At 41.0% G+C, this 13,349-nt stretch overlaps 1 protein-coding gene across 1 annotated transcript in view; it reads left to right on the top strand.

Annotated features, from left to right (window-relative positions):
- The window catches only part of LOC105478112 (chloride voltage-gated channel 4), an 80,576-nt gene extending 69,072 nt beyond the window's left edge, over positions 1–11,504 (top strand). The window contains exon 13 of the mRNA XM_011735105.2: positions 7,351–11,504. Coding sequence (XP_011733407.1) covers positions 7,351–7,441 — 91 coding nt within the window. The 3' untranslated portion in view covers positions 7,442–11,504. The remainder of the gene's footprint in view (positions 1–7,350) is intronic.
- Positions 11,505–13,349: the final 1,845 nt, after the last annotated feature.

The following is a 13,349-nucleotide window of genomic DNA, read 5'->3' as shown; positions in this document are numbered from 1 at the left end:
GATCAGATGGTTGTAGATATGTGGTCTTATTTTTGAGATCTCTATTCTGTTCCATTGGTCTATGTACCAGTACTGTAGTGTTTTGGATACTGTGGCCATGTAGTATAGTTTGAAGTTGGGTAGCATGATGCCTCCAGCTTTGTTCTTTTTGCTTAGGATTTTCTAGGCTATATGGACTCTCCACCCAAAAACAACAGAATATACATTCTTCTTGGTGCCACATGACACTTACTCTAAAATCAATCACATAACTGGAAGTAAAACACTTCTCAGCAAATGCAAAACAACTGAAATCATAACAAGCGGTCTCTCAGACCACAGTGCAATCAAATTAGAACTCAAGATTAAGAAACTCACTCAAAACCACACAACTACATGGAAATTGACAACCTGCTCCTGAATGACTCCTGGGTAAATAATAAAATTAAAGCAGAAATCAGAAATTCTTTGAAACCAATGAGAACAAAGAGACAACATACCAGAAACCCTTGGACACAGCTATAACAGTGTTAAGAGGGAAATTTATAGCCCTAAATGCCCACATCAAAAAGCTAGAAAGATCTCAAATCGACACCCTAACATCACAACTAAAAGAACTAGAGAACCAAGAGCAGACAAACCCCAAAGCTAGCAGAAGACAAGAAATAGGCAAGATCAGAGCAGAACTGAAGGAGACAGAGACACAAAAAACCCTTCAAAAAGTCAAACCCAACAAATCCAGGAGTTGTTGTTTTGAAAATATTAATAAAATAGGCTGCTAGCTAGAGTAATAAAGAAGAAAAGAGAGAGGAATCGAATAGACACAACAAAAAATGATACAGGGGATATCACCACTGACCCCACAGAAATACAAACAGCCATCAGAGAATACTATATCACCTCTATGTAAATAAACTAGAAAATCTAGAAGAAATAGATAAATTACTGGATGCATACACCCTCCCAAGACTGAACCAGGAAGAAGTTGAACCCCTGAATAGACCAAATTCTGAAATTGAGGAAGTGATAAATAGCCTACCAACCAAAAAAATCCCAGGACCAGACAGATTTACAGCTGAATTCTTCGTACCAGAGGTACAAAGAGGAACTGGTACCATTTCTTCAGAAAGTATTCCAAACAATTGAAAAGGAGGTACTCTTCCCCAACCCATTTTATGAGGCCAGCATCATCCTGATACCAAAACCTGGCAGAGATACAACAAAAAAAGAAAACTTCGGGCCAATATCCCTAATGAACATTGATGCAAAAATCCTCAATTAAAAAAAAAAATACTGGCAAACTGAACCTGGCGGTATATCAAAAGGCTTATTCACCACGATCTAGTCAGCTTCATCCCTGGGATGCAAGGCTGGTTCAACATACACAAATCAATAAATGTAATTCATCACGCAAACAGAATGAAAGACAAAAACCACATGATTATCTCAATAGATGAAGAAAAGGCCTTAGATAAAAATAACATCCCTTCATGTTAAAAACTCTCAATTAAGTAGGTATTGATGGAGCATACCTCAAAATAATAAGAGTCATTTATGACAAACCCACAGCCAATATCATACTGAGTGGGCAAAACCTGGAAGCATTCCCCTTGAAAACCAGCACAAAACAAGGATGCCCTCTCTCACCACTCCTATTTAACATATTGTACAATTCACCCATTTACAATGCATGATTCAGTGGTTTTTAGTAGAAAATGGGTTATGCATTCATCACCACAATTTTAGATCATTTTCATCACCCCCAAAAGACACCCCACACCCCTTAGCTGTTACCTCCTATACCACAGCCCTTGGCAACCACTACTCTACTTCTTTCTGTCTCTGTGGACTTGCCTATGCTGGACATTTCATGTCAATACAATCATGCACTATGTGGCCTTTTGTGTTTGGCTTCTTTCACTGAGCATCATGCCTTCTTTCTTTTTTTTTTTTTTTGAGATGGAGTCTCGCTCTGTTGCCCAGGCTGGAGTGCAGTGGCGTGATCTCGGCTCACTGCAAGCTCCACCTCCCGGGTTCACACCATTCTCCTGCCTCAGCCTCCCGAGTAGCTGGGACTACAGGCTCCCACCACTATGCCCGGCTAATTTTTTTGTATTTTTACTAGAGGTGGGGTTTCACTGTGTTAGCCAGGATGATCTCGATCTCCTGACCTCGTGATCCGCCCATCTCGGTCTCCCAAAGAGCATCATGTTTTCAAGGTTCGTCCACACTGAAGATGTTTCCATCCTTCTTTCCTTGTTAGGGCTGAATCATCTTGCATTGTGTGGATAGACCACATTTTGCTGATCAATTCATTAGTTGATGGACATTTGGTTTCCCTTTTTTTCTTTTTTAAAAATTATTTTTAATTTTTGTGGGTACATAGGTGTATATATTTATGGGTATATGGTATATTTTGATACAGGCATGTAATGCATAATAATCATATCAGGGTAAATGGAGTCTCCATCACCTCAAGCATTTATCCTTTGGGTTACAAACGTTCCAATTCTTTTAGTTATTTTTAAATGGACAGTTAAATTATTGATTGTAGTCACCCTGTTGCACTGTCAAATACTAGATTGTATTCATTCTTTTAAACTATCTTTTGTACCCATTAACCATCCTCCATCCCCTCCTCCCCCCTCCCCCATTCCCTTTAGTTTTCAGATGAGGAGGTGAGACTCTAAGAAGCAAAACACTGCTCAAGGTTAAAGGGAATTGGTTGCAGAGCCAGTCTCATCTGGGTTCTTACAGGTCTCCTATCTCCTGAGGCACAATCAGCTGCCAGGTGCTGGGAGGACCTTTGATGGAGAGCCCTGCCAACTGACCCTAACCCTTGAGGACATCAATCCCCTCCATACAGCACCCTCTGGGACCAACAACAGTGGGGAGTAGACCTGGGCATGATGGGAAGATATGTGGCAGCATCCTTAAGTATCCAGATTCCTGGAATGGCTGCATTTTGGGATACCTGTTCAGTAAAATACTGAGGATATGGGGCCAGGTAACGGGATTCCGTGTCCTATGTTTATGGTATATTATAGATTCACCCACAGAGGTCTATTTGTGTCTGAAAGCTCCTGGCTGGGAGTAACAGTGAAAGTATTTTAGAGCTGGTGCCAGATGATGAACTCATTTGTTATGAATTGTGGGGAGTTCGCTGTAGTTCTATAAGGTATGAGGTTGGCAGGGGACATCCCAGGGTGTCTAGCTCAGTGGCTATAAACCAACTGGTGTGGAACTATTTTAGTACTTTTTAATCTGGATGGTGGTTCTCAACCAGGGGCAATCCTGTCCCCCCTCCACAGGAGACATTTGGCATTGTCTGGAGACATTTTGGTTGTCATGATGGGGGATGGGGATGCTGCTGCATCTAGTGGGTAGAGGCCCAGGATGCTGCTATATGTTATACAGTGCACAGAATGGCCTCTCTGCAACAAATAATTAGCCAGCCTAAATGTCACTAGTGCCAAGGTGGAGAAACCCTGCGTAAAGCCTTCCCAGGTGGAGGGCTGGATGGGTGGAAGGAGTCCTATGGGCCCAGCTTGGGACTCATTTCACTGCTACTGCATGGGAAGGGGCCTCACTGGGGACTCTTATCTGCCTATAAATAGAGGCCCTTCCCAGTAACAAAGCCACCTTTCCTAACTATCATGGCTTTCTTGAAATTAATTAGAATCATCAGAGCTAGAACAAAATTTACCTGACCCTGGGAGGAAACCTTGTTTAAAAACATTTATTTAAATTTTTGTGGGTACATAGTAGATGTGTATATTTATGGAATACATGAGATGTTTTGTTACAGGCATGCAATGTATAATAATCACATCATAGAGAATGGGGTATCCATCACCTCAAGCATTTGCCCTTTGTGTTACAAACTGTCCAACTGTACTCTTTTCATATGCCTGTTTGCTATTTGTATGTCTTTTGAGAAATGTCTATCCAAATATTTTGCCCGTTTTTTTGATCAGATTATTAGATTTTTACCTATAGAGTTATTTGAGCTCCTTATACATTCTGGTTATTAATCCCTTGTCAGATGGGTAGTTTGCTAGTGTTTTCTCCCATTCTGTGGGTTGTCTCTTCACTTTGTTGATTGGGAAACCTTTATTTCTTATGTGGGCCTCTAAGGCTCTGACATGCCTCAGGTCTGGAGGCCTGGACTGCTCTTCTCAGCAGAAATACACAGCTGCCAAAGCAAAAGGGCAACTCTGATGAGACCGGGGCCCACTAAAGCTTTTGCAACCGTAGAAGCAGGGTGATTTGGCAAAGTATTGGGTAACAGTGCCCTTGAGAAAATGTGTATCTCTGGTTGATTGATTGCAATGGGCCCTCGTTATGACAGTTGAGCCCGAAGCAACTAAGACAATTCAGAATGGAAAGAAATGTTTTCATGCTCTGCCAGCTGGACCCAGCAACCTTCCTGTGTGAGACCAGAGCCCTTGTTGGACCTTGAATCTATCAACTGTGTTCATGTTCACAGATGGGTTTTCCCAGGAGAACTCAGCATCTCACTGCAAAGAAGAGTACTAACATTTGTTTCCTTTAGGTAGGTCTTGTTTCAGGATTATAACAACATTTAGGTTTACAGAACAATTGAGCAAAAAGTGCAGAGTTCCCATATATCCCCTTCTCCCCCCTCAGTTTCCACTATTGTCAATATCTTGCATTACTGTTGTATTTGTTGTAATTGATGAACCAATATCAATACATTATTATTAACTAACATCCATAATTTACTTTAGAGTGTACTCTGTGTCATATATTTCTGTGGATTTTGACAAATATATAATATCATGTATCCACCATTACAGGATGATACAGAGTAGTTTCACTGCCCTAAAAATCCCCTGTGCTCTGCCTATTTATCCCTCTCTTCCACCCCCAAACCCTGACAACCACTGATCTTTTTACTGTCTCCATCCTTTTCCAGAATGTTGTGTATTATGTAGTTGGAATCATTCAGTATGTAGCCTTTTCAGACTGGCTTCTTTCATTCAGCAATACACGTTTTGATTTTCCTCCAGGTCTTTTGATGACTTGATAGCACTTTTGTTTTTATTGCTGAAGAATATCCATTGTCTGGATATGCTACAGTTCAGTTTATCCAGTCACCTACTAAATAACATGTTGGTTGCTTCCAGGTTTTGGCAATTATGAATGAAGCAGACATCTTCTAAGACATTTTCTTTACATAACTACCAAACCATAATGATGTAAAATTAACAGTAACTCAATATATCATCCAATATCCAGTTGATATTCATTCAAATGTCAACTCAGAATTCCATCAAAGTTTGTGCATTGCATTGTTTTGCCTTTTTAGTCTCTTGTCTAGAACAGTTCCCTGCCTTGTTTTGTTTTTTTTAATGACAGAGATTTTAAAAAATAATTCCAACTTTTATTTTAGATACAAGAGGTACATGTGCAGGTTTGTTACATGCAAAGATTTCCTTTGAAGAGTCCAGACCAGTAGTCTCACATTCTGGGTCTGATTATTTCCTCATGATTCAATTTGGCTTAAGTAGTTTTTGGCAGCATTCCAACATAGGTAATGTTATAGAGTCTGCTTTTCTGACTTTGTTGATGATAAGCTCCATTGCTTGGATGAGGTGGTGATGACCAGAACCCTCCATTGTAAAGTGACATTTTTCTCTTTGTTCATAATCTGTAGAAAAGTACTTTGAGACCATGTGAATTTTCTGTTTTCCAGCAACCATTCACCCAATGATTTTGGTATCCATTAATAATTATTGGTTAAGCTAATTATTACATTGGGGGCTGCAAAGTATTAATTGTCAAATTCTGTCCTGCTTCCTGCGTTTATCAAGTACTCCTCCCCATTTAAGAAAAACAATCACTGTAGGGTCATGACATATTCTTTTAATGTTTTTGTAATTTATATTGTCATTATTCTGTTTGCTTAGCATGCTCTCTCACTATTTTACTCTTTCCTAAAGATGTTGCTGTGAGTTGGAGGGGAAGGGGCCTTATCTGCTGTCTCCCTCAGTGTGATAGATGGGGAAACCAACACAAGAAACGGATACCTTTTCCAAGACTGTTTAAGGTCCAGTGTAGTCAGAGTCAAAAAAGTCGGAATTCTGGCCTGACAGTTTCACTAATCAGCGTCTATTTCACCAGGTGTAACTGATTTGAATACTGCTTAGAATACTTACATCCCCTTTTCATATTCACTAAGAGATAAATTTGACTAATTTTGCCTTAATTAAATAAATGACAGTATATTACAATTATGTTTTCTGTTTTTTTTATATTATCATACTACACAGAGTAGAAACCCATTATTTTAATGGGTTTAATACTATACAGTATTTTAGTGTGAGACTACCAGAGTTTGCTTCCCCATACCCCTTTTTTGGGGGGTACAGTGGAGATACAGTGAGTACTATTTTGCAGACTTATGTGGCAATGGAACTTCTTTTTTTCCAAAGAAGTTGTTCACTTCTCCTTCTCTCAGACTTTTCATTTTACCCAAGGGGCATGATGTGTTCCTGCAGGTCATCATTTAGTAAAATAATGAAGCAAGGCTTGCTATGAATGGTTGTGCAAATGTGCACTGTGTACTCCAGAGGGCACAATTTCCACTGCAGTGTTTGTGAGCAGTGCTCCTTGGCATTGTGTGATATACAGTCTTGGTGGTCCCATACAATGGACTCTGGGAAGTGGCATTCTTTTTATAAGTTGAAAGCAATGGAATTTTGGAAGAGGAGGCAATTTACATATGTAGTCAGAGATAAATGTCAAACTTTATCCTCCCAGTAAGATAGAATTACAAATAGAATCACTTTTTACCTTGTACTTAAAATTTCTTTTACTTAAAATACCTTATACTTGGAATTCCTGTGGTGTGGTCAAGTTTTGACAATGCCGTTCATAAACCCTTTTAAAATTGATTATAGTCTTGAAATTTAAGAGGATATAGCAGTCATCATAGGTTTACTGCCTTAATAAACAAGCTTGCAATCTCTGTGACCTAATGCAATAAAGGTTTATTTTTCTCACATGTTACATCCAGTGTGGATTGCAGGTGGGCTCTGGACCTAGGTCTTTGAATCTGGTGGCTCCTAAGTCAATCCTCAGAGCCCTTCACTGGCTCCTGTGCCTCTGGCTGCCAGATGAGAAGAGAGAGTGGGGAGAAATGCACAGGAGACCTGGGAGCGGCATCTGTCACCTCCACCCATAGGCATTGGCCAGTGCTCCCTCCATTGGCTCTGCCTAACCACAAGAGAGGCTGGGAAATGTTGTCTGTCTCTGTGTCCACATGGAAAAGGCACTGGGGTTTAGGGAGAGGGATGAGTCATTGTTGCAAGGCTGACCTCTTTTCTCTATTTGTTTCTTCTCCAGGAGACTTCTTGGCATCATCACAAAAAAGGATGTTCTGAGACATATGGCCCAGATGGCAAACCAGGACCCCGAATCCATCATGTTTAATTAGCAACAAGGTGGCAATTATTTTCAGAAAAACACTGACTGTGTCATTTAAAAAGAAATAAATGATATGTTATTATCCCAATGAAAGATCATGCATTGGGGACAGCGGAAACAAAAGCTTTATTTGAAAGGCGGGGAAGAAGAATGAAACCTTTAAAAACAAAAACGAAAACATCAATGAGTAGGCATTTTATAGCTTTAACCCCGTACGAGTTTCAAGCTGTGTTTCCTAATGAGTTTGCTGCTGCTGTGGGAGCATGTGGGTGGGTAAATGATGTAAATTATGTGATCTGTACAAGTATGTGGAGCATGAATGCTGACTCAAGAAACTTTTACCCCTTCTGCTCAAGGCTGATGTTTGTAACTTATGAACACACGTGAAGTGTTGAGTCCAAAAGACAAAGGGGTATCGGCATGTCAGTGTCATTATTTATTGGTTCTTGAAGTTTTGCTGCTATGTTACTGAATCATACTAAAGACATTTGCACTTACTTTGTTGAAAAAGAAAGAAATTAAATTTGAACACAGTGAAAGCTGCAAGTATGCCAGTGGATCCACTCACGACCATCCCGTTTCTTGCTCCTGTTCTCAGCCTGTTATCTGGCTTATCCATCAGTTTCTGAACCAACATCAGGGGCGCCTGCCATGATGAGTGTGAAGAAATCATTTCTCTATGCAAGACTGGCATCCTGGGACTGCATGATGAACTATTGGAGCATATAGTACTGTGCTGTGTCTCCTCCCATACAAAGGGACACATCCTTATTTTGAGGATATACTCACCCGATCATTGATTTGCATCCGCATTGCATTTGCTTCATTTATTTATTGCTTTTGCCCATGCATTCAATATTGATCAGCTCAGCACTTCCATGGGCCATAGCCGGTATGCCCCCAGCCTGCCATAAGCGTGGTTTCATTTCCAAGTAGCATATGCAAGAGTCCAAACAGGCTACCCAATGTTACTACTTATTTTTCCTCTCAGGTCTTATCAGATGCGGCTGTGGAGAGGATGAGGCATACGAGTGCTCAGTTGGAATCCCTCCAAATGGATTGCAAGAGAAATACTAAATTGATTCTAAATCTGTTCCATTATCTTCTCTGTAGGATGCAAAACGTCCAGTTTTAATGTATAAGCATGCACTTCATACTAGCAATCACAACGCAGGAGGACAGCATTAAATTTTATACAGCCAATTTGAGCACTGGGCATCTTTGTATTTGAACTTAACGACACATTTACTCTTTTAGTCAGGATTTTGGTCTTTTCTGCGGGAAGGAATTAAGCTATGTATTAGGTCCACCATATGATCTGTGTAAGTAAGATTATCCCACTTGCCCTTTCTCTTTAGTCTTTGTCCCTTCCTTTTCACTAAGTGCCCCTCATCCTTTTCAATCTCATTGTCACTGGATAGTGCTGCATCACTTAGGTGTGTATTTGGCTGCAAATAACAGAAAACCCAGCAAACGCTGAAGGGCTGAATAAGAACCCTGAGAAGGGGGTACTCCAGGACTGTCCCCATAATATCATTGGGATCCCCATCCAGTTGCTATTTCTTTTTCACCATTTTCACCTTTTGTCCTCTGGCTTATTGCCTCAGAGTTGCAAGATGGTTCCTGCACTGTCAGGTATCATGCCTGCTTTCTAAGTGGGAAGAGGAAGGAAGGGAGAGGCAAGCAACTAGGTACAATGTCTATCAGGAAAGCAAAGCTTCCCCAGAGATGCTCAGCTTGTATGCATTGACTGGAAGTTTGTCACGTGGCTCCCCCTAGCCACACACTAGTGTGGGAAGGAAAATATTGAGCTAGTCACATTACTCTCTGAACGAAATTCATATTATCTTATTAAGGAAGAGTGTTGGTCTTCAGGAGGGGAAGTTTGCTGTATTGGATGCCGTCATCATGTCCTTGTCATTGCCCTTCCTGTTTTCATTCTTGCCAAACCCCTGTGAATGCTCTTCTAACCTTCCTGTTCCCCACCCCTTCTCTCAGATTTGACCTAGAATTCCCAGCCCAAATCCATAATTTCTTAGCTCTAATAAGAATTTTCATGTTGGACAAAAACCTAGCTACAAATGGGTTTCTATGAAACTTCTGATTAATGTGCAAAATATATATTTTCTCTGGGTTAAGACATTTTTAAGTCAGATCATGCTGACACACTAAGAAAAGTTGTGTAATTCATTGACCCCTTCCTTCCAAAATAACAAGTAGCCACCTCAGTGTGACAATATCCAGTCAATAGTAGAGAATTTAATCCTTGGTCCTATAAAAGAATAAAATTCATTGTCATATTTATAGTACGTAAGCCTCAAGTAACAGGTCTTAATGTTAGTGTTGGTGTTGTGGTTTCTACGGAACATTTACAAGTGAAGTTGGATTCTCCTGGGCTTTAAATCCTAAAAAGTCTTAATGACCACTTCATGTAGTTCCCCTCTTATTCTCCTGTGGTCTCCTCAGAGCCAGTGTGTGCTGGGAAAGAGTATTAGTTATAGCCTGGCTTTATAGAATCCAGGAGGTCCTTTTAGCTGAAACGAGCAGCTTCAAAAGGGAACATGAAACAGTGAAAAGATAGCCAAAGGTCAGTGAAACCACAGCATTTCTTTCTAATCTGGCTGAGGCCATGGAGGGGAATGAAGGGAAAATATGCTTCCAGGCCAAGGTCACTGAGGGGGACCTTAGGATTTGTGTCCTCCCCAGTGCTTAGAGTAGAGATATCTGCAAATTCATGGCAAACAGTTGGAAGAGTTACTTAACTGAAACAACCCAGTCTTACTTTCTTTTGTAAGTTGATCCTCTGATTTATTGGGGGGTTCAGGCTCTCCTCAATAGAAGGTCAAAGTTGGACAGGTGGACTAAGGTCAAGGATGAGGAGTCTGCGGTGGGGACTACCACAGCAAACTGTCTTCCTTCTGTGGAGTCCTAACTCAGTCATGTGGTCCACTTGCCCAGGGGCCTGGGGGCTCAGACAAACCCCATGGGGAACATGCTGCCATGCACTGGCTCTTGTAAATGTAGTTGGGTAGGGATCCCGAGGGTATTTGCTCTTTCCAAATGCAGAACTTCTATCCACTTTATCTGGTGATCTGATGAACAGCACGGGGACGTGGAGGTGAAATAAGCATCTTTCAGAATAATGTTTTTTTTTCCTCTTCCAGAACCAAAGGCTTTAGATATTTGTGGAACTTTCTGGATTCCTTCCGAATCAGGTTTACATAAAAAACCATCAACACATCATGGGAAAGGAGCTGTTTCATGACACACATCACGTGTTTCTTGCTCTCACTGAGGAAATGTGTTGTACAAAAGCACCAAATAAGGGTACCCTGGAAGTGACATGTGTGTTTCTTCTAAGTGGGTTTTAGTGCATCCCCTGGGATTGCAGATGCTCATGTGGCTTTTAGGGAAAGGCAGAATGTGCTAGAAGTCGAAGTCATTCAATATTCAGTGCTTACTGTTACTTGGAACCGGATAATCTCAGTTCTTTGTTCAGTCTTTCCCAAAGACCTTACAAAGGAGATGTGTAAATAGATAGATTTTGAGACTAATAAGTCACAGAAATGGAAAATTTTAGAGCAGTTTGTGTCACTTAGGTGAGAACTGATTACTTTAAATTACCAACATGTGCGAATTCTACTTAGTATTCATTATTAGATGCTGAGCTGGAAAAGATGAGAAACCCAAGGAGAACTATTGAATTACCACATAATTGTAATATTATGCTTTCATTTTAATTTTGTATGGGCAGTGTTCTATCAGACTAAGCTTCTAGCCTTTGAAATGATTTACATGAGGAGAGAGCCTGTATATCTGACTTGAGAAACATTAAGCAGACCCTATTTTCACCGTCGCGGTAATAACTATTTATTTGCTATCCTAGAGGTGCTGGGAATGAGCCTCCGGGTGACTTTGATGAGATATATTCACATTTGGTATTGGAACGACCACATAGCAACGTGTTGGGTTTTTTTTATTGTAACACTCTGTGTAAATGTTGGCACCTTATTAAATATTAAATGTTTGAACTCTATTTTTAAAAATAAAATAAGCACAGAATCCGCAACAAACATGTTGTAAATGGAAGAGATACTGATTTCACAGTGTGTTTCTACACAGTAGAACCTCTGGAAACCTGGTCCCCATGACTTGGTAGAACTATCCAGTAAAGTTAAAGACCCATCTTAAGACTGGTATACAGATTGTGAAGTCCATTAGGTCAGCTTTAAAATTCCTTGTTCTTGGCTGGGTGGGCGATGACCAAATGAAAATTCAGACTGAGGCTATCAGTTTCCAAGGATTGGGTAGGAACACTGTCCTCAGGCCATCTGTGTTTGCCCTGTGTGAAGGCTGGGGAGTACAGCTTGGGCAATGGTCTAACATTCATTCATTCTTTCATACTTTCTTTCAAGAGCAAATTTTTCTATTTATTTGGGAACCACAAGGGTTGAATTATGTCTTTTCATATGAGTTTTTTTTTTTTCATGAAAACTTTCTACTTTACAGAAAATTTGAAAGAAAGAAAAGAAAGGAACAAAGGATGCCCACAGATCCTTGACCTAGAAGAGGTGCTATTTAATATGGGTGGTTGGTGGTTAGAGGAGTCCCCACTGGTTAGGGGAGGGGACCAGCTGGAGGTACAGCTGGGAAAAGGATAGCCTCAGCAGAGGGGACAGCTAAGTGCAAATGTCCTGAGGTGGAAATGGGCCTAGCCTGCTGGGGGCCCACCAGGGGTGGATGGCTGCAGCCTTGGGATGGGAGTGGGGGTATTTGAAGTTGGGTTTGTTTTCCCTTTGGGAGGAGGGTAGACACAGCAGATGCTTCAGGGTCTTGAAGGACCAGGTAAAGTCCTGGAATTCAGAGGAGTGACATGATTTGACTTGGGTCGTCCACAAACCATTCTGACTGTTGGACAGCAAGACTGGAAGTCAGGGCTCTGGTTAAGAGTATTATTGCAAATACGCCAGGTGCAGTGGCTCATGCCTGTAATCCCAGCACTTTGGGAGGCCGAGGCAGGCAGATCACTTGAGGTCAGGAGTTTGAGACCAGCCTGGCCAACATGGCGAAACCCTGTCTCTACTAAAAAATACAAAAATGAGCCAGGCGTGGTGGCAGGCGCCTGTAATCCCAGCTACTCAGGAGGCTGAGGCAGAAGAATCACTTGAACCTGGGAGGCAGAGGTTACAGTGAGCTGAGATCGTGCCACTGTGCTCCAGCCTGGGCAACAGAGCGAGACTCCATCTCAAAAAAAAAAAAAAAAAATAGGTGAGTGATGATGGGGGCTTGCCCCAGAAAGATTCTTGAATTCCAGTTTTACAGTTGCCCCTCAGTATCTGTGGGGAATTGCTTTCAGGACCCCCCATAGATTCCAAAATTCATGACGCTTAAGCCCCTTATATAAAATGCTGTATTATTTGCATATGGCCCATGCACATCCTCCTGTCTGCTTTAAATGTTCTCTAGATTACTTAGAATACCTAGTTCAATGTAATGCTATGTAAATAATTGTTATACTGCATTGTTTATGGAATAGTGACAAGAAAAAATCTGTACACGTTCAGTACAGTTGCAACCATCCATTTTTTTTCCTGAATATTTTCAATCCACAGTTGAATCCACAGATGCAGAACCCATGGATATGGAGGGCAAACTGTATTTCCAAGGTAGAGCCAACAGATTTGCTGATGGACTGGATATAAAATGGTACAACCAAGTTGCCATTTACTGAGATGGGCTAGACTAGGTGAGGAGCTCCCTTTTGGAAATGCTATGTGAGAGATGTCTCTTAGACATTCAGGTTTGGAGCTCAGGGGAATCATTAATGTTTGAGATGTAAATCAAGCCATTGGCATATTGGTGGCATTTAAAGCCATGCCTGGAAACTTTTGTGGTCTCATGATACCCTAAAAGCAAAC

This window comes from Macaca nemestrina, chromosome X (genome assembly GCF_043159975.1).
Source record: "Macaca nemestrina isolate mMacNem1 chromosome X, mMacNem.hap1, whole genome shotgun sequence".
In the NCBI taxonomy this organism is placed as follows: domain Eukaryota; kingdom Metazoa; phylum Chordata; class Mammalia; order Primates; family Cercopithecidae; genus Macaca; species Macaca nemestrina.
The sequence above is the reverse complement of the archived record's forward strand: the minus strand, read 5'-3'. Positions and strand labels throughout refer to the sequence as shown.